General features: G+C 36.8%; 1 protein-coding gene across 2 annotated transcripts in view; it reads right to left on the bottom strand.

Moving 5' to 3' along the window:
* The window catches only part of PPP1R1C (protein phosphatase 1 regulatory inhibitor subunit 1C), a 124679-nt gene that overhangs the window by 46655 nt on the left and 55772 nt on the right, over nt 1-22252 (bottom strand). For both annotated transcript variants that reach the window (XM_036858800.1, XM_036858801.1), the window contains exons 3-4: nt 8693-8730; nt 6658-6718 (exon numbers count right to left, since the gene is read on the bottom strand). In XM_036858800.1, the coding sequence (XP_036714695.1) occupies nt 6658-6718; nt 8693-8730 (99 nt within the window). The remainder of the gene's footprint in view (nt 1-6657; nt 6719-8692; nt 8731-22252) is intronic.

Below are 22252 nucleotides of genomic sequence, written 5' to 3'. Positions count from 1 at the left end.
TTGATTTATTTCCTTCCCTGGGCTCTTCCTTATTTGCATTTATTGCTTTATTATGAAAAGAGGCTAAATTGAGATAAAATATCAAGATCACACCATCCTTGGAGGAAAAAAAGGTAGGAGTTACAATGCTGTAAGCATTCAGAGAAGACCTACTGGGCATGTCAGAAGAACAATCTCTGGACACTGAAGTAACTAAGCTTTTCTTTTAAAGAAATTATGAAGAATGAGAGGAAGATGTTTTTCAGAAGTCCATGAAAAATCTGACTTGTGATACATTAAGAATGGTAATGTAATACTAATAGACCTGCTCTACAAAGCTGTTTTTCAGTCAGCTGCTTTGTTTCATATTCAGATTTCCTTTTAAATCGATAGCCCTTGCTTTGCAGTTGAAGGCATTTGCCTTCCAGTAAAACACACACACACACAAAATGGGTGTGGAAATGAGTCAGCCATTTCCTGCCCCAAGATTCAAACCTACTTTGCTTTTCTGAAAACATGATTCAAGCTATCCAACAATAATTTAATTGGCTGTTCTGTAAATTACAGGGCTGACCACCATATAAACACCAGAGAAATCACATGGGTATTCAGTGGTCGGCTATCATTTTTCTGATAATCTTCAGAACTTTCTATTTACATAATTATAAAGCACTATATCACACAGGGTAATGGAAAAGTAAGTCTGTTTTCTATGCAACCTTCAACGTGTGATTTTTTATGCATAATATACATTACAAATTTATGACTCATCTATAGAGATGAAAAAATGTCAGCACACCATATCTGAAATATAATAATGTATCTAATGAGAGTTAATAATATCCTCTAGTTTTAAGGGATGTAATCTTGACATAATAAGTCTATTTTATAACTGGTTGAATGATGGCCTTCAGGGGGACCAGTGTCAACTAGAGGGAGATATGTGTGCTGCAGGCCCCGTTCTGTGTGATACGTCTATTACAGATGTGGATAAAAATATCAGAGATAAATTTATATAACCTATGGGTGACAAACAATTGAGATAATGGAAAATAAAATAGATGATGGAATCATGATATGAAATATGACATGTTCATGTGACAGTCTGACTCTAAGAAGATGAAAGTCAATTGGGATGACAGCACTGTCTTTTTGGTTAAGAAAAGACGTAATTTTTAAATGAGCTATACATTATAAATAATATGGCTTTAAAGCAGTACATGAAAAAGGCTTGGAAGTTTTGAATTTATGGTAAGCTCACTATTTGTCACCAATGTATATGGCTGCCAGAAAAAGCTAATACAATTTGGGGTCGCATTAATGGAATTAAATTATCTGGAATGAAGGAGGTGACAGGCATAATTGAAGTCTCCATTCTGTTCTGGTCAGACCACTCCTTAAATATAAGTTGATTTTGAATGATGTACTTCTAGAGTGATATAGGCAAAATGAAGCTTATTAGGAGATCAGGAGTGAATGTGAAAGGACAGGCATAATTGACATTGAAATGTTTTAACCTGGAAAGAGAGAAATTAGGGGTGAGGCAAGGACCTGATAGATGTCTTGAAATATTCAGATAGTTGTCATTTTAAAATTTATCACAAATAGCAACAAGATATAGAAAAGAATCCATGAATATAAATTTCAATAGAGTAAAGATCTTTCTAATAGACCAGAGAGAAGGTAAACACCCTAAGGAAATGATTCATTCACCAACAGTAGTGTTGGGTACATTTAAAAAAATTATTTAAAAGTATATGTATAAGCACTGCTTATGTCTCAAGCATTTTGTTAAGCCCTGCAGATAAGGTAATAGACCTAAAATAGGCACTGTCACTGCTGCCATGTAGGTCACTTCTGGTGTAGTTGGAGAGACAGACACTTAATAAATAATTGAATATTGTGATTACTTGCAATGAAAGAACTATAGAGAATGTGTAACTATTAATAGTTCATAGCTACACATAATTTAGAATGGAGGGTTAGGGAAAGCTCCTTTCAGGATCTGACCTTTAAGGACAGGGCTTGAATGATAAGTAGGAACTAACCAAATAAAGAATGAGGACAAGAAGGAGGCAAGGGAGAATACTCTAGATGAAGAATGTATGCAAACTCTTGAGGAAAGAGCTTGGTGCATTTAGAAGCTGACAGAATGCCAGTGTGGCTGGGACCTAGTGGGTAAGGAGAGGAGAGGCATATTGGAGCCACAGGGCAGTAAGCTTTCTAAACTTTGCTCTGGAATAGGAATTTTATCTAAGGGCAGTGAGGAGCTATTGAAGAGTTTTAACCAAGGAAGTGACATAATCACATCTGGTTTTTAAGAAGTTCACTTTGGCTACAGTATAGAAAACAGATGGGAAGTAGAGGAAAGAGACTGAATGGAGAGTAACCTTTTATATCCTGGCAAAGAAATGAATGTGACTTGATTTGTGATGGTGACATTGGAGATAGAAGAGGGGAAGGTGGGAGAGGTACTAATGGGGTGCAATCCACAAGACCTGATGCTCTACTAATGAAGAGAGTGAAGGAGAGAGGGAGAGTCGTTGGAGACCCCCAGAACTCAGGAATAAGCACCTTCCTGAGAAGGGGAACATGAAGGACAAATTGATTTGCTGTGGAGATCAGAAGGTTAGTTTTGAACATGCTAATTTTGATCTCATGATCTTTGATTTCCATGAGATTTCATTTCATTTATTCAACCTATGACATAAGAAAGACATGTTAGATAGATGATTGGATATCTGGAGTATGGTCAATTTTTAGACTTGCTACAGCAGAATCACCTGGAACTTTTGATTATTTGGCTACAGCCCAAGCCTAGTATATTAGAACCTTCAAGAGAACATAGCCAATCTAATACCCTGAGGTTAGATACAGTGGAAAAAATGGAAGTGATGTTTGATGCATCACTAGATAGTTGTACTAGTTAATCTTTAAACTTGACAACTTTGAATGACTATAATGTTATGACTAGAAAGATGGCAAGACCAAGAACTAACTTTACTTATTACTTTCTAAGAGTAAATGTTCTGATCAAGTCATGAAACATCTCTGAAGGAAGAAAGCCATATCCAGATTCTCCTGTTTACATTGCTAAGTTTGTTTCCCACGATGCTGCCATCTTGGCCAGAAACTAATTGTTGGAGGAACCAGGCTCTAGTCAGAGGCAGCCACCTAATGGTTCCAGTAGTCCATGAGATAACCTTTCTTAAGAATCCAGCCAAATCGATGCATCATTCTGGATGGTAACTAATTTTCCAAATCAGATTTTCTCTTTGACTAGAGGGGAAGGGAGTGGGGAAAAGTAAAACTAGATAAACAGAAGCGTACGGATAAGTAAGAATGTAAGAGTTAAAGGGGGATCAAGCAGAGAGAGAAACAAAGAGAAACAGAAGCAGAGTCACAAGTATGACAATTAGTAGAACAAGGTTTAAGGGACATCCTCTTCCCAGCAGATGACAGTGTGACTGGATTCCCCAGTTCATTACAGTTCATTTATTCAACAAGTTTTTATTGAGCACCTATTGTGTGCCAGAAACTGTACTAGGTGCTGGGAATATCAAATGAACAAAACTGTTGTCATGGACACCTCATTCTAGGTACATAATGATGAGTGCCATGGAAAAAATTAAGGCAGTGTTATAAGGACATGGATAGTGATGGTAGGATGGGCAGTTATCAGGAAATGAAGACCTTTCTGAGGAGGGAACATTAGCTGAGCCACCTGTGAGGCCACTGGGTAAAGAGCTTCTCAAGCAGAGAAAGTGGAAAGTACAAATGCTCTGATACAGAAGTGTGTTTGAGATGTTTATAAACTGAAAAAGTCCATGACATTGAACCCCGATGAACAAGGGGCAGCGTGAAAGGAGGTAAGATCAAGGAGAAAGGACAGTGCAGCTCATTCAGGGACTTGTAAGCCGTGATTGGATTTTTCATTTTATTCTGAATGCAACAGGAAGTTTTTGAGGATTTTGATCAAGGGGGTGGCATGATCACATTTGTGCGTTAGAGGAATTACTCTGGTTTGTGTGTGGAGACTCAGTTGTAGAGGGTCAAGAGCAGAAGCAGGAGAGCAGTAAGGAGGCTACTTCAGCAGCCCAGGCAAGAAACAATGGTGGTCGCACAAGGTAGTAGCAGTGGAAGATACGGAAAATAGAGAAGGGGTACATCTTGAAATTAGCACCAAAAAGAGTAGATGATGGATTGGGTAAGGGGGAGCAGGATTATGCAAAGATTTTTGTTCTCAAGAGCTGGATAAGATTTATTGAGATGGGGAAAAACCAAAAAGGAACCAATGAGTTTGGTTTTGGACATATTAAATTTGAGAAGTTTCAATGACTGTCATTCATTCAGGTGAAGAAATTTGGTAGCTAGTTAGAAATGGGAGTCTGAGGTTCAGGAGGTAAGTTAGGGCTCCAGATATGAATTTGGAGGTCATCAGCATATCAGTCCTGACAGTGTGCCTGTTAAAATGGTTTCCTCTGCTCTGTTTCTTACCCCCTACCTACCCATGCACCTTCATAAAGCCTTCATCACAAGAGGTGATCTGGACATGTCTCTGTTTTCTGAGACCTGGTGGAGCCATAAATACCATAGTAACAAAGAGGGAAAAATAAATGAACGTAGGAGCTGGGAGACTAGTCTGTCTGGGCATTTATTGAAATGGCGTAGGCAGAATGTAGCATCTCTCTCCTGCCACTTAGGCCTCTATATCCAGTAACTCCTCACTACCTAATACAAGAGAAGAGGGAAGGAGTCTAGCTAGTTTGTTTTGTTTTGTTTTACTAATCAGCTACTCACTGGGTCATTCATGAAGCCCTAGTTGGCCATTTGGTCAGAGTGATTTCTTTCAGAACTATTAATCATATCTGGTGCTACTCTGCTCTCCTAGCAAACATTTTTTACATTCAATAATTGCATGTTCCACTGCAGTTTGAAGAATTATACATTTCAGAGCAGTTGTTATTATTGATTTTGCATTTCAATAACATTTCCTTTCTAATTCATCTTTTTTATGATGGAAGCTTCTTAATGTGCTTACAATGCACCATATGTTACCATTGCTTAATTTTGTCCCAAAATATTCATTTCTAGCTCTAAGGGACAGGTAGACTGAATAAAATATGTGGATTTAGCTCTCTCTTCTCTTTTATCAGTAGCAGGAGACTTTGCTAAGTATTTACAGGTAATAAATGAGGACCTAAGTGGCTTGTAATTATACCCGAATAGCCTCATGAAAGAAATACCGTGCTTTCTCAAGCCTTTAACTCATGACCAAAAATGATTATCATTGAATGACCATCTTAGAGGGCTCAACAGTAGTAAGGTTATGGGTAAAAATGTACAATATGACTAACTTCCCTAAACGTTAGCATCCCACATTCTTATGATATTTGAGAGCTAAATATAAAAACCATGAGCCTTTGGGGCCTTGATTTTAAGATTTTTCCTTTAAAAATAATGCTGTTATTCTCTAAGGACATGAGAACAGTCTTTAGTTAAGCTAACCCGAAATAGAACAGAGGAAATTATTAAATGAGTGAATATATATCTTTCTTTGGGACCCATTCATGCCAAAACTGATGTGTCTTAAAAGTACACGATGACTTACAATAGGGAAAATATCTTCAAAAATGATTACACTGATCTTGAGAAAGGGATGCCTGATAGCTTCAATAATTACCCCGGAGTTAACTACAATGCTGATGATTGCATTATTTACTGCAGTCTTATGAACAAGCAAACATTGTATTTTATAGCTGCACAGGAAGGAAGTTTATGGAAAGTAGCTATTAATGTGTCCCTTTATGTCCCACCTCTCTTTCAGAGAGAAGCCCCAAATCTAGAGAGAATACAGAGTGGAAAATTTCACTCCCAATTTAGACATCTCTCTAGACTCCAGAGGAAGCTGTTCAGCTGGCCTCTCCTGTAGTTGAAACCGAGCTGTACGACTGCATGATGAGTCACTGGGCCAACAGCCCAAGTGCCAGGCTGGAACACAAGCTACTGGATTGGACACACTCTGCCTCATGTCAGGAATACTGTTGTGTGAGAAATAAAAGAAACCTTCCCTGGGATTGATGTTGCTCAAAATTCTGATACACTTAGATGTTCTTTTAGCAGTTCTAATTTGGGGGGGGGGCGGGTAGGGGTGGAAATTCTGGGAGAACGCCAGAATCTGAGCTAGCATTCTTAGTTGTTATTTCAACAGCTGTAACATGTACAGCTAATAGCTGTTTGACTGGGTTTCTTAGAACTGCTCCTGACACAGGGCAGTGAAGCAACACTTTACACTGTATCTGTCTGAAATTCAAGACATACTTTGCTTAAGCCAAGGAAAAGTAATCATCTGCCAACACTGGCAAGAGTAATTAGGGATTCTAGAAAAATCTCTTCAGGGAGAACATGTGAGGAAAGGTAAAAGAAAACTTTTGTCATTATTTTGGAAAATCTGAATTTCCAGACTGAGATTTTGAGACATCTCTAGTTGTCCCTTCTTCACCTATTTCACTCTTGGTGAAACTAGGTTTCAAATAACATATGTTACTGAAAGTCAGTAATGTGACTTTCAGTAAGATAGATCTAGCTTATAAGCAGGTATAAGGCGCCTGAGAACAGCCTGCCTGCCATCCATGAACTCAGCACTCACAACAACCGGAAACAGTACCTGAACAGTACCTTTCATGGCAGGTGGTGTGTACACGCTCTGCTTCCTTTGCTTAGGGGATGCATTCTGTGACTGGATAAAGAGAAAAAAGTAATAAGTCTGATATTTGGACAAAAAGTACAATGTCATCAGCCCTTTGAGGGAAATAAACACCTAGTAACATTAGTTTATTTTAAAAAGAAAGAAAGAAAGAGATAGTACTAATCCTTTCCATTTTAGAGAAAAGCATAAGTGCCAGGACAAAATATACTCCAAAAGCTATGTCCATGGTATAATTATATCGGTTCATAGGATTGTCAGTGGTTCTGGAGGGTTAATGAGAGTCCTTGCTAAGTAATATCAGTCTATAACCCTATGGAATTGAGATGTTCAATCTAATAGCTCCATTTACTTGGAATTACAATGTTGAGGTAATATTCTTTTACATGTTCAAAAGCTCTTTCCTAACAAAACTGCTGCTTAACACTCTTAAGCACACTGGATCAGAATTAGTTTATTGAGGCAGAAATTTTTGCACTAAAAATGATACAAATTGGAACAGAGGAACATATTTCAGGGTCAGAACCACAATAATATTTAAAGTTTAGATAGAAATAGATATTTATGTATAAGGCATTACTTATTATAATAAATTATATATATATATATGTGGTCTACACCTCAATCAGATTATGTCAAAGACTCCTTTTTAATGGCGTGTCTACTTATATTTCAGTGTGTCAAAGGCAGGAGTTTAAGTGTCTGGAGCAATTATTTTTGCTTTGAAAAGTTCAAGTATAAATAGTTACAAGATACTTTTTGAGGATTGCTCTAGGCTTTCCATGCATATTAGAAAGAACATAATGTACAGAGTCTGAAGAAAACTAGAAACTGTTTCACGAAGTTGTAAATAGAGCTTGAGGCATCTTTACTCATACATACTAAAGCTTAATTGCCCTCAAAGGAGTCATCAAGATGTTGGTATTTAGCTGATGCAAAAACAACCTATTAAAAAGTAAAAAATTCAACCAAATAGTTACCAAATCCATATCAACCAAAGCAAATGGTACAAGCAAATTTCTCCAAAATAGAGTGTTTTGATACTAGTCTATTATGCACAGATGCAGGCAGGGCAACTCTACATTAGTATAAATGTGTGGATGATTGAGCCTTCTGTTGTACCTCTGCTGTATTCTGTCACATTTGGTTGATTTTAAGAAGCATTCACTTCCAGGTTTTCTTATATGTTTATTTCCATATACATATTCAAAGATTAAGTAGAAAATTAATTCTACAGAAAAGTTGGTTTGTTTAGTAACAGTGGTAAAACTTATTAACTAATAAAAACTATATTTATGTAAGAGTTTAGTTTTCAAAGCATTTCACATTTACAATCTCATTAAATTTTTAGGAAAGTCTTGAGAGATACTTTCTGGTATTTTGTTCTTTCTACATTTTCCACTGAGTTTTGCTAGATGCCTACTCATGTGGCCATGGGAATTGAGTATCAAGTCTGCATGAGTCCTACTCAATATTTGTTCCATTTCTGGGCACAAGTTTGCTCATTTTCTTGTATTCTGTGTATCCTATGTTATCATCTCCCCTAGCCCCCCTGTCCCTGGTTCATATTTTCAATCTGAACTCCTACATGTGTATGTGGAGACTGGCCTCAGGATCTGCTCTTAGCTCCACACACCAGAGGACCCTTAAGAGGTGTCTGTCCCCCACCTTCTTGTTCCAGGGTTCCAACATTGGCTGTCCCAACCTGTGATGGTCATACACAACCAGTCACTAAATTGAAATTATCAATACCATATCTTGCCTCTAAAATCAGTAGTTTATTTTAGAAGTTTTTCCAGGGGTTAGTATTTCATAGGTGGAGAATCAAGGGTAACCTAGAGGTGGAGATTTAATGACACCATTTTACTGTTTGTTCAGTCAGGGAAAGCAAATTAAATAGTTTTTATAGCACAGTTATATTCATATCATATTTTATATCACATCAAATCAAACTGGTTGTGTTTTTAGTTGGTTGGACACATTTATACAGAGTATAAGAAAACTTACTTCTGCTTGTGTGTTGGTCACTCTCTTGTCATCTATTTCTGCAAGAGAAGTAGGTGTAATTATTAGAAAGGTGATATTTTTCCTTGTCATATGCACATTAAATTTTCAATAACATGGAACAGAATGATTTAATAATTGCCTTATGCTCATACAATATCCATGGCTTAGTCTAGTGGCTGAGAGGGCAGGGGGAGGCAGAAAGAAATAGTTTCCTTCTTAGATAACCCTCTCCCACAGGTTTAAAAAAGGCAATAAAAAAGCATCCCTCCTGAAATTCCAAATTGCCTGCCTTCCAGCAGTCCAGAAGGGGGACCAGAGAAATGCCTCCTAGAAGAACTGTTGGCATCATCAACCTCACAGTGCTAAGGCGTAAACAACCTCCTCTCCTCTTGGATTTTGCAGCCCTGTCTATTAACTGTAGCCTCTGTCAATTTTCCTTAAGTTTGCCAGTAAGCAGAACAAACCTACTTTTCCGCTCAGCCCAACCACTGACTCTAAAAGAGGCACCCTCTTTTCTATATGCCCCTGGAAAGAATCAGTAACGTTGTCAGAAATATTTCTTGTGAACTTCTAGGGCAACTTCCACATAGTCTGTGTAAAAAAACAGTTGTGAGGAAGGGGAGAGAGGAGGAAGAGGTGCTCACATACTCCCCTTCCACAGAGCGAGGACATTCTGGGCTGGGCTTCTTTCCTACCTCCTCACCTACTTTGCATGGATTCTGCCTCTTGGCTTCTAGACCCAGTTGACCGTTCCTCACTTTTAGGTTAGTCCCAAAGCTGAGAGATTGATGCCGTGGTTTAAATACTGAACGAGACATTCATCAAAGAATGTCTAAAAGCGAGTATAATTGTAACTTTGGTTTGTAACTCTGCATTTTGTTCTCTGCATAATTTAAGAGGCTAGTGAATTTAAAGAATTATTAGTTTATGTTTTGGGATACATAATGTATAAGGATGTAATTTTGTGATATAAATAACCATAAGGAGTTGGGACAGAGGTGTAAAAGAAGAGTGTTTGTATGTTATTGAAGTTAAACTAGTATAAATTCAAATTAAAGTGTTATAACCTTAGGGTTTTAAATGTAATCCCCATTGTAACTACAAAGAAAACAGCTATAGAATGTACACAAAAGGAAATGAGAAAGAAATTTAAACAATTCACTATAAAAAATTAACTAAACATGGGGCTTCCCTGGTGGTCCAGTGGTGAAGAATCCGCCTTCCAATGCAGGGCATACAGGTACACCCCGGATCGGGGAACTAAGATCCCACATACCATGGGGCAACTAAGCCTGCGCACCGCAATTACTGAGCACACAAGCCACAACTAGAGAGCCCGCATACCACAACTAGAGAGAAGCCTGCATGCCACAATGAAAGATCCCGTGTGTGACAACTAAGACATGACACAGCCAAAATTAAAATAAATAAATAAATATTTTTAAAAAGTAAGCATAAAGGAAGACAGGAATTCAGGAAATGAGGGACAAAAAAGCTATAAGTCATATAGGAAACAAATAGCAAAATGACAGAAGGAAGTCTTATCAGTTACTTTAAATGTAAACAGATTAAAATCTTCAAAAGACCAAGATTAGCAAAATGGATAAGAACGTATGATCCAATATGTACTACCTACAAGAGACTCACTTTAGATCCAAATATACAAATAGGGTAAAAGTCAAAGGATAGAAAAAACAATTCTATGCAAATAGAAACCAAAAGAGAGCAGGGTGACTATACTAATAGACAAAATAGACTTCAAATCAAAAAAAGTTATGAAGCAAGAAGACATTATATATTAAGAAAAGTTTCAATACAGAAAGAAGATACAAAAATTATAAACATTTCTATACCTAACAACAGACTATCAAAGTATCTGAGGCAAAACTAACAGAATTGAACAGAGAAATAAACTGTTCTGCAGTAATAGTTGGAGACTTCAATACCCCACTCTCAATAATGGGTAGAGCAACCAGAAAGAAGATAAGTAGGGAAACAGAAGACTTAAACAACTTAATAAATCAAATATATCTAATAGACATATATAAAAGATTCTACCAATTACAATCGCATGCATAGTCTTCTCAAGTGTACATGGGAACTTTTTCCAGGAGAGACCATATGTAAGAACACAAATTAAGTCTTTTTTTTTTTTTTTAACATTTTTATTGGAGTATAATTGCTTTACAATGGTGTGTTAGTTTCTGCTTTATAACAAAGTGAATCAGTTATACATATACATATATCCCCATATCTCCTCCCTCTTGCGTCTCCCTCCCTCCCACCCTCCCTATCCAACCCTTCTAGCTGGTCACAAAGCACAGAGCTGATCTCCCTGTGCTAGGCAACTGCTTCCCACTAGCAATCTATTTTACATTTGATAGTGTATATATGTCCATTTATACACTACCACTGTCTCACTTTGTCCCAGCTTACCCTTTCCCCTCCCTGTGTCCTCAAGTCCATTCTCTAGTAGGTCTGTGTCTTTATTCCCGTCTTGCCCCTAGGTTCTTCACGACCATTTTTTTTTTTTTTTAGATTCCATATATATGTGTTAGCATACGGTATTTGTTTTTCTGACTTACTTCACTCTGTATGACAGACTCTAGGTCCATCCACCTCACTACAAATAACTCAATTTCGTTTCTTTTTATGGCTGAGTAATATTCCATTGTATATATATGCCACATCTTCTTTATCCATTCATCTGTTGATGGACACTTAGGTTGCTTCCATGTCCTGGCTATTGTAAATAGGGCTGCAATGAACATTGTGATACATGACTCTTTTTGAATTATGGTTTTCTCAGGGTATATGCCCAGTAGTGGGATTGCTGGATCTTATGGTAGTTCTATTTTTAGTTTTTTAAGGAACCTCCATACTGTTCTCCATAGTGGCTGTATCAATTTACATTCCCACCAACAGTGTATGAGGGTTGCGTTTTCTCCACACCCTCTCCAGCGTTTATTGTTTGTAGATTTTTTGATGATGGCCATTCTGACTGGTGTGAGATGACATCTCACTATAGTTTTGATTTGCATTTCTCTAATGATTAATGATGTTGAGCATCCTTTCATGTGTTTGTTGGCAATCTGTATATCTTCTTTGGAGAAATGTCTATTTAGGTCTTCTGCCCATTTTTGGATTGGGTTGTTTGTTTTTTTGATATTGCGCTACCTGAGCTGCTTGTAAATTTTGGAGATTAATCCTTTGTCAGTTGCTTCATTTGCAAATATTTTCTCCCATTCTGAGGGTTGTCTTTTGGTCTTGTTTATGGTTTCCTTTGCTGTGCAAAAGCTTTTTTCATTAGGTCCCATTTGTTTATTTTTGGTTTTATTTCCATTTCTCTAGGAGGTGGGTCAAAAAGGATCTTGCTGTGATTTATGTCATAGAGTGTTCTGCTTATGTTTTCTTCTAAGAGTTTGATAGTGTCTGGCCTTACATTTAAGTCTTTCATCCATTTTGAGTTTACTTTTGTGTATGGTGTTAGGGAGTGTTCTAATTTCTTTCTCTTACATGTAGCTGTCCAGTTTTCCCAGCACCACTTATTGAAGAGGCTGTCTTTTCTCCATTGTATATTCTTGCCTCCTTTATCAAAGATAAGGGGGACCATATGTGCGTGGGTTTATCTCTGGGCCTTCTATCTGTTCCATTGATCTATATTCTGTTTTGTGCCAGTACCATACTGTCTTGATTACTGTAGCTTTGTAGTATAATCTGAAGTCCGGGAGCCCGATTCCTCCAGATCCATTTTTCTTTCTCAGATTGCTTTGGCTATTCGGGGTCTTTTATGTTTCCATACAAATAATGAAATTTTTGTTCTAGTTCTGTGAAAAATGCCAGTGGTAGTTTGATAGGGATTGCATTGAATCTGTAGATTGCTTTGGGTAGTAGAGTCATTTTCACAATGTTGATTCTTCCAATCCAAGAACATGGTATATCTCTCCATCTATTTGTATCATCTTTAATTTCTTTCATCAGTGTCTTATAATTTTCTGCATGCAGGTCTTTTGTCTCCTTAGGTAGGTTTATTCCTAGGTATTTTATTCTTTTTCTTGCAATGGTAAATGGGGGTGTTTTCTTAACTTTACTTTCAGATTTTTCATCATTAGTGTGTAGAAATGCAAGAGATTTCTGTGCATTAATTTTGTATCCTGCCACTTTACCAAATTCATTGATTAGATCTAGTAGTTTTCTGGCAGCATCTTTAGGATTCTCTATGTATAGTATCATGTCATCTGCAAACAGTGACAGCTTTACTTCTTCTTTTCTGATTTGGATTCCTTTTATTTCTTCTTCTTCTCTGATTGCTGTGGCTAAAACTGCCAAAACTATGTTGAATGATAGTGGTGACAATGGGCAACCTTGTCTTGTTCCTGATCTTAGTGGAAGTGGTTTCAGTTTTTCACCATTGAGGACGATGTTGGCAGTGGGTTTGTCATATATGGCCTTTATTATGTTGAGGAAAGTTCCCTCTATGCCTACTTTCTGGAGGGCTTTTATCATAAATGGGTGTTGAATTTTGTCAAAAGTTTTTCCTACATCTACTGAGATGATCATATGGTTTTTCTCCTTCAGTTAGTTAATATGGTGTATCACATTGATTGATTTGCATATATTGAAGAATCTTGCATTCCTGGGATAAACCCCACTTGATAATGGTGTATGATCCTTTTAATGTGCTGTTGGATTCTGTTTGCTAGTATTTTGTTGAGGATTTTTGCATCTATGTTCATCAGTGATATTGGTCTGTAGTTTTCTTTTTTTGTGACATCTTTGTCTGGTTTTGGTGTCAGGGTGATGGTGGCCTTGTAGAATGAGTTTGGGAGTGTTCCTCCCTCTGCTATATTTTGGAAGAGATTGAGAAGGATAGGTGTTAGCTCTTCTCTAAATGTTTGATAGAATTCGCCTGTGAAGCCATCTGGTCCTGGGCTTCTGTTTGTCAGAAGATTTTTAATCACAGTTTCAATTTCAGTGCTTGTGATTTGTCTGTTCATATTTTCTATTTCTTCCTGGTTCAATCTTGGAAGGTTGTGCATCTCTAAGAATTTGTCCATTTCTTCCAGATTGTCCATTTTATTGGCATATAGTTGCTTGTAGTAATCTCTCATGATCCTTTGTATTTCTGCAGTGTCAGTTGTTACTGTTCCTTTTTCATTCCTAATTCTATTGACTTGAGTCTTCTCCCTTTTTTTCTTGATGAGTCTGGCTAATGGTTTATCAATTTTGTTTATCTTCTCAAAGAACCACCTTTTAGTTTTATTGATCTTTGCTATTGTTTCCTTCATTTCTTTTTCATTTATTTCTGATCTGATCTTTATGATTTCTTTCCTTCTGCTAACTTTGGGGGTTTTTTTTTCTTCTTTCTCTAATTGCTTTAGGTGTAAGCTTAGGTTGTTTATTTGAGATTTTTCTTGTTTCTTAAGGTAGGATTGCATTGCTGTAAACTTCCCTCTTAGAACTGCTTTTGCTGCATCCCATAGGTCTTGGGTCGTCATGTTTTCATTGTCATTTGTTTCTAGGTATTTTTTGATATCCTCTTTGATTTCTTCAGTGATCTCTTGGTTATTAACTAGTGTATTGTTTAGCCTCCATGTGTTTGTAATTTTTACAGATTTTTTCCTGTAATTGATATCTAGTCTCATAGCGTTGTGGTCAGAAGAGATACTTGATACGATTTCAATTTTCTTAAATTTACCAAGGCTTGATTTGTGACCCAAGATATGATCTATCCTGGAGAATCTTCCATGAGCACTTGAGAAGAAAGTATATTTTGTTGTTTTTGGATGGAATGTCCTATAATTTTCAGTTAAGTCCATCTTGTTTAATGTATCATTCAAAGCTTGTGTTTCCTTATTTATTTCCATTTTGGATGATCTGTCCATTGGTGAAAGTGGGGTGTTAAAGTCCCTTACTATGATTGTGTTACTGTCGATTTCTCCTTTTATGGCTGTTAGTATTTGCCTTATGTATTGAGGTGCTCCTATGTTGGGTGCATAAATATTTACAATTGTCATATCTTCTTGGATTGATCCCTTGATCATTATGTAGTGTCCTTCTTTGTCTCTTGTAATAGTCTTTGTTTTAAAGTCTATTTTGTCTGATATGAGTATTGCTACTCCAGCTTTCTTTTGATTTCCATTTGCATAGAATATCTTTTTCCATCCCCTCACTTTCAGTCTGTCTGTGTCCCTAGGTCTGAAGTGGGTCTCTTGTAGACAGCATATATTACGGGTCTGTTGTTTTGTATCCATTCAGCCAGTCTATGTCTTTTGGTTGGAGCATTTAATCCATTTACATTTAAGGTAATTATCGATATGTATGTTCCTATTACCATTTTCTTAATTGTTTTGGGTTTGTTATTGTAGGTCTTTCCTTCCCTTGTGTTTCCTGCCTAGAGAAGTTCCTTTAGCATTTGTTGTAAAGCTGTTTTGGTGGTGCTGAATTCTCTTAGCTTTTGCTTGTCTGTAAAGGTTTTAATTTCTCCGTCTAATCTGAATCAGATCCTTGCTGGGTAGAGTAATCTTGGTTGTAGGTTTTCCCCTTTCATCACTTTAAATACGTCCTGCCACTCCCTTCTGGCCTGCAGAGTTTCTGCTGAAATATCAGCTGTTAACCTTATGGGGATTCCCTTGTATGTTATTTGTTGTTTTTCCCTTGCTGCTTTTAATATTTTTTCTTTGTATTTAATTTTTGATAGTTTGATTAATATGTGTCTTGGTGTGTTTCTCCTTGGATTTATCCTGTATGGGACTCTCTTTGCTTCCTGACTTGGGTGGCTATTTCCTTTCCCATGTTAGGGAAGTTTTCAACTATAATCTCTTCAAATATTTTCTCAGTCCCTTTCTTTTCTCTTCTTCTTCTGGGACCCTATAATTCGAATGTTGGTGCATTTAATATTGTCCCAGATGTCTCTGAGGACTGTCCTCAATTCTTTTCATTCTTTTTTCTTTATTTGCTCTGCAATAGTTATGTCCACTATTTTATCTTCCGGGTCATTATCCGTTCTTCTGCCTCAGTTATTCTGCTATTGGTCCCTTCTAGAGAATTTTTTCATTTCATTTATTGTGTTGTCATGATTGTTTGTTTGCTCTTTAGTTCTTCTGAGTCCTTGTTAAAGTTTCTTGTATTTTCTCCATTCTATTTCCAAGATTTGGATAATTTTACTATCATTATTCTGAATTCTTTTTCAAGTAGACTGCCTGTTTCCTCTTCATTTGTTAGCTCTGGTAGGTTTTTACCTTGCTCCTTCATCTGCTGTGTGTTTCTTTGTCTTCTCATTTTGCTTAACTTACAGTGTTTGGGGTTTCCTCTTCGCAGGCTGTAGGTTCATAGTTCCCATTGTTTTTGGTGTCTGCCCCCAGTGGTTAAGGTTGGTTCTTTGGGTTGTGTAGGCTTCCTGGTGGAGGGGACTAGTGCCTGTGTTCTGGTGGATGAGGCTGGATCTTGTCTTTCTGGTGGGCAGGTCCACGTCTGGTGGTGTGTTTTGGGGTGTCTGTGACTTTATTATGATTTTAGGCAGCCTCTGTGCTAATGGGTGGGGTTGTGTACCTGTTTGTTAGTTGTTAGCATAGGGTGTCCAGCACTGTAGCTTGCTGGTCGTTGAGTGGAGCTGGGTCTTGCCGTTGAGATGGAGATCACAGGGAGAGTTTCGCCGTTTGATATTACGTGGAGCTGGGAGGTGTCTGGTAGACCATTGTCCTGGACTTGGCTCTCCCACCTCAGAGGCACAGCCCTGATGGCTGGCTGGAGCACCAAGAGCCTGTCATCCATACGGCAGCTATGAGACATCTCCAGAGAATCCACAAATGCACAAGGTAGCAGGCAGAGCATTCAGGACCTTGACACATGAGGGTAGGGTGTCATTAGCAGACCAGTTCAGCCACATCTTGCCATGGTTAACACTGCACTGTGGAAATCAGCGTGGGCCCTTGAACACCAGTGGGGATAGTGAGACAACTGAATGAGGAGATGCAGTGCTGAGCTTGAGACCATCCAGAGGCATAGGCAGAACACTGGGTACCTCCAAACTCCAGAACTCCACACTCCAGAGGCTGTCCTTTAGACATGCTGCCTGCAAATTAAGTCTTAATAGATTTTAAAAGGTATCCTAAAGTGACTTCTCCAACCACAATGAGATGAAGTTAGAAATGAATACAGATAAAACTGGGAAATTCACAAATTTGTGGACATTAAACAACACACTCTTAAACAACCAATGAATCAAAGAAGAAGTCATAAACACAACTTACCAAAACTTAAGGGACACAGTGATAGCAGTGCTAAGAGAAAAATGTATAGCTGTAACTGCTCACATTAAAAGTCAAGAAAGATTTCAAATCAGCAACCTAACTTTACAACTTACAGAACTAGAAGGAAAAGAACAATAAATCCAAATCTGAAAACCTGAGAACCAGGGAGGCTAATGGTCTAAGTTGTGGTTCAAGTCCATTGGGCCTTTGGACTTGAGCCAGAACTTACACCATTGCACCCCCTATTTCTCAGGCCATCAGATTTGGACTGAAGCTATACCATTGGCTTTCTGGGACTCTAGCTTGCAGATGACAGATTATGGGACTTCTCAGCCTCTGTACTCATATAAACCAACCCCTCATAGTAAATCTCTTTTTATATATTTTATTGTTTCTGTTTCTCTGGAGAACCCTGACTAATATAATCTTCAAAAAAAGAAAGTCTGAGAAACTGTCGTAGCCAAGAAGAGCCTAAGGAGACATGATAACTAAATGTAATGGTGTATCCTGGATGAGAACCTAAAACCGAGAAAGGGCATTGGGTTAAAAATGAAGGCAATCTAAATAAACTATGAACTTCAGTTAATAATAATATATCAATATTGGGTCATTAATTGTACTAATGTTGCACTTCAATGACTAATGTAAGGTGTTAATACAATAATAGGGGACCTCTGTTCAATTTTTCTATAAATCTAAAACTCATCTTAAAAAACTGTCTATCAATAAAAAAAAACTTAAACAAAAGGATAAAAAGTAAAAGTACTAAACACAAACAAAAATTACCCCCTGAAAATATTTTTGTTATTACTGTCAGGATTCTGTATGTGATTTGAAGAACACCAGATAGTCATTATTAGAAAGTAAGTAATGTAACTATAAAAAGAAGTTCATGAAAAAAATATAATTTAAGATATTTTATATGGGGCTAATTAAAGATACAGAGAAAAAAGGTATGGTTAAGGAAATGAAGAGAATATTTTAAACTTCAGTTAAAGTTGTTAAAAGCTGATGCAAGCTAGGATATGTTAGTGGAGATAAAGAGGAGTGAAATGATTTTCAAACAAGACCAATGATAATAACAGCTCTTTACTTTGGTTTATTTATTGATTAGATATGGAGAGAGAAGGACCAAAATATATTTTAAAAATACTGATAGTACCTTTTTGATTATACATATCCCCCAGTTTGCTGCTTTTGTGTGTTTGTTCCTCATATCCAGAATTCTCCTTCCCTCAGACCAAATACTGCCATCCCTCAAAGTTCTCTTCAGATGGTATCTCTTCTGGGAAATCTTTCCCAATTCATGCCTCCCCTATTCCCAACTGGAAGTCATCTCCTTCACCCAGTACTCACAGCACTTCCTCTATACCTGTATCATTGTATTCATCATTATATACCTTACACTATGGTCATTAGTGTTTTATCTCTTCAAATAACCTATAAAGGAATGGAGATTAGTCTCCACGCTTGATTCTTCCACAGCTCTTGGCACAGTAGCATGGCTGACACATAACAGCTTGTCAAATAAATATACCTAGTGCCTACATTTTATAAAACAGACCCTCTGTTTGCTGCTTGTCTACAAAATAAAATACAAAATAAAATTGTAGCACAATTACTTACTCATACTAGGTGCTAAATAAATAGTTTTAACAAATAAGTATTTGGTTTGAAAACTTGTTAAGGTAGAGGCCATACCTTCTATTTCTTTAAATCAATTTATTAGGTCATTACTAAGACAATGGTACAGACACTCAAATTCTTATAAATATCACCTAAGTTGTTGACCTAGAGATTGTCATACTGAGTGAAGTAAGTCAGACATAGAAAGACAAATATATATCACTTGTATGTGGAATCTAAAAAAATGGTACAAATGAACTTATTTACAAAACAGAAAGAGAGTCACAGGTGTAGAAAACAAACCTATGGTTTCCAAGGGGGAAGTGGGGGAGAGATAAATTGGGAGATTGGGATTGACATATACATAGTATTATATATAAAATAGATAACTAAGAGGAACCTACTGTATAGCACAGGGAACTCTACTCAATACTGTGTAATAACCTATATGGGAAAAGAATCTAAAGAAGAGTGGATATATGTATATGTATAACTGATTCACTTTGCTGTGCAGCAGAAACTAACACAACATTGTAAATCAACTACACTCTAATAAAAATTAATGTAAAAAAAAATGGGATCATATATACTAAAAACCAAACAAACAAAAAACCAAAAGGGAATCTTGGAGGAAAAACAAGGATATATGTCTTTGTTCTGTTGGTTTTTAGAGGTTGAGAAGACAACAGATATATATCTAGGTCAAGGATAATATATATCATAAGAGAAAATTTTTTTAGGTGATAGATAAAGTCAAATTTAATATGTTCTTTTATAGATGTCAGCCTCAGACAATAACTAAAACTATGGAAATGCATAATTTACTCAGGATATTGGCTGCAGAAGAGCACTGACCCATATATAGAATGCTTTGGTAAAAAGAGATAAAATTTCTTAGAGTAAAACCAAAAGATACAGACTTTTGATGAATTTAGATAATAGAGGGTGTGAAGGGAAAAGTCAGTTTAAAGAGTCCTTCCAATAAAAAGAGTGTTATAAGTTTATGCTTTGAAGACTTCTGGGCTCAAAAGCAATAACAATGACAGATTAAATATAAAAAGAGATAACTAAAATGATGCAGTCACAGTTCAGAATTAGTCAAACATCTCTATGGACTCTAAATATAAGAATAGAAAAATGCAACAAGCAGGTAAGAAACCATGGGCCTGAAAGACTTTTTTTTTTTTTAATTTTTTTTTTTGCTGAGTTGGGCCTTCGTTGCTGCACACGGGCTTTCTTTAGTTTTGGCGAGTGGGGGCTACTCTTTGTTGCAGTGCGTGGGCTTCTCATTGCACGGGCTTCTCTTGTTGCAGAGCACGGGCTCTAGGCACGCTTTCTTCAGTAGTTGTGGCATGCAGGCTCAGTAGTTGTGGCACACGGGCTTAGTTGCTCCACGGCATGTGGGATCTTCCCGGACCAGGGATCGAACCTGTTTCCCCTGCATTGGCAGGCAGATTCTTATCCACTACACCACCAGGGAAGCCCTGAAAAACTTTTTAGATCTAGGAGGAGGCAGAGACAGCTCAGAGTTCTTTACCCTTGAGAAAAGAGATTGACTTCATGTGAAGGAAGGGACAAAAGCTAGGCTTGTTGATTGGAACCAGAAGCAGGGCTCTCTCACCTATGCTGAGAAAAAACACTGATCTGTGTATCCAGGGAAACAAGAAAGCAGACAATTTGGGACAAGCCACTGTGGGCTCAGTGACTTTATCTGCTCTGTTTCTAATTTCACCATGGAACAAGAGTCTTAAGGTCCAAATTAAGACCTAATTCCAGATTAAAAATTTGTAGTGTTCAGTGGGGAAAGACTCAAGAACATTAACAAGGAAAGGTGAACACAGAGAGGGGGAAATTTTCACTCATGATGAATTGAAAATTAAAATCTCAAAACACAAGAAGAAAAGACACATTTAAGAATGACTGCCAAAAAAGCAACTGGAAGATGAATTCCCTCCAGATGAAATGAAAACTTCAGAGCAATTTGAAAACGTCTTTAAAATGAATATATTTGGTACCCACAAAGAGAGAAAGAATATCTATTTCTTAAACATCAAAAAATGTTGAAACAAGATTAGGCTAAATTGAAACAAGAACAGATGGATATAAAAAGAAACAATTAGAAATATAAGTTTAATCATGGAAATTATAAACTCAATAAAGGTGAAAATCTCTAGACTGCTAAATATAACTTAAAAACCTTGGGCATTATATATAAAACAAACATAAGGAGTCTCTAAAAGGCAGAGAGAAGAAAACAGACCAACCAGGGGCTTCGAACCTAAGGAACAACATAGCAGCAATTCCCTAGGTCTCCTTTTGACTCATATCCTGGGTTAGATGCTGGAGAAGCTGGCAGTCCAGAAACGCTAATAGTAACAGACAAAAACAAACAAAGAAAACGCTCAAGAAAGCGTACTTTCTAACCAAAGGACCAGGAAAGGGACACCTACTTTCTAAAATACTGAAAACTTTTAGGCATTAACTGCTCTTCTTCCTTCCTGTTTGAGAAAGCCAAATGAGAAGGTGGCACTTTCACAACCATCTAGTTGTAATGAGGCAGCCTGAGAGAAATGACACCTTATTTCTCCTTCTGAGTTTTCTACATTACGTTTGACAATTGATAGAATAATTTTAACATTACCTGATATGGTTCTCAGTGTATGTAGAGAAAATACTTAAGAAAATATTTTAAATGAGAGAAAGTAGAGACTTAAAGAGAAATAGTTTGTATTCTTCATTAAAACTGAAGAGACTGTGATAAATTATTTACTTACAGTAGAGCAATCACTAAAAAATCTGTACAAAGGTGTACAGTCAGAAATCACTGTAGATAAATCAAAATGGAATTATAAAAAATGTTCAAGTAAACTAGAGGGAGATATAAAAAAAAAAATCCAAAAACAGAGAAAACAGAAAACAAAAACCAAGCCCTAACTTAATGAATAACTACGTTAAATTTAAATTTGACCTAAATATACTAATTAAAAGATGAAGATTGGCACAGTGGATAAAAAATCGAAATGACCTAATTATATACAAGGGCAATATGTGGAGTGAAAAAAGATCAATTTCAAAAGGTCACGCACTGTATGATTCAATTTATATAACATTCTTGAATGACGGTTGTAGAGATGGAGAACAGATTAGTGGTTGCTAGGGATTGGGGATCATGGGAGAGAAAGGGGTGAGTATCACCATAAAGCTCTAGCAAGAGGGAGATCTTTATGGTCATGGAATAAATCTGTTTCTCAGCTGCAGTGGTAGGAATCTACACATGAAAAGTGGCATAGAACTATAAACACAGATTGTAACCATGTCAATTTCATGATTTTATTATTGTACTACAGTTACATAAGATGGGGGAAACTGAGTAAAGGGAAGCTTGCTTTGTATGATTCCAAAATAACTTCTATTTCTTCCCTATTCTGAAGGTTTGGAAAGTATCCAAAGAAAAAGGAAACATGTTACATTTTATTTAGGATTCAAACATATGACTTTTCCAGTTCACTCATTTGGGAGCTGTTCTAATTAGCTGACAGGAATTTAGTCTATTTTAGTCACCTGTCAACAAATTATAATCATACGTGTTTGTTTTATAATAATGTAATCATTTTATTTTACTGAAAATATTAGAACTCATTAAGAAAAACTTCATATTTTGTGATTTCAGTTAGACCAAACA

Source organism: Balaenoptera musculus, chromosome 7 (assembly GCF_009873245.2).
Source record: "Balaenoptera musculus isolate JJ_BM4_2016_0621 chromosome 7, mBalMus1.pri.v3, whole genome shotgun sequence".
NCBI classification, from domain to species: Eukaryota; Metazoa; Chordata; class Mammalia; order Artiodactyla; family Balaenopteridae; genus Balaenoptera; species Balaenoptera musculus.
The sequence above is the reverse complement of the archived record's forward strand: the minus strand, read 5'-3'. Positions and strand labels throughout refer to the sequence as shown.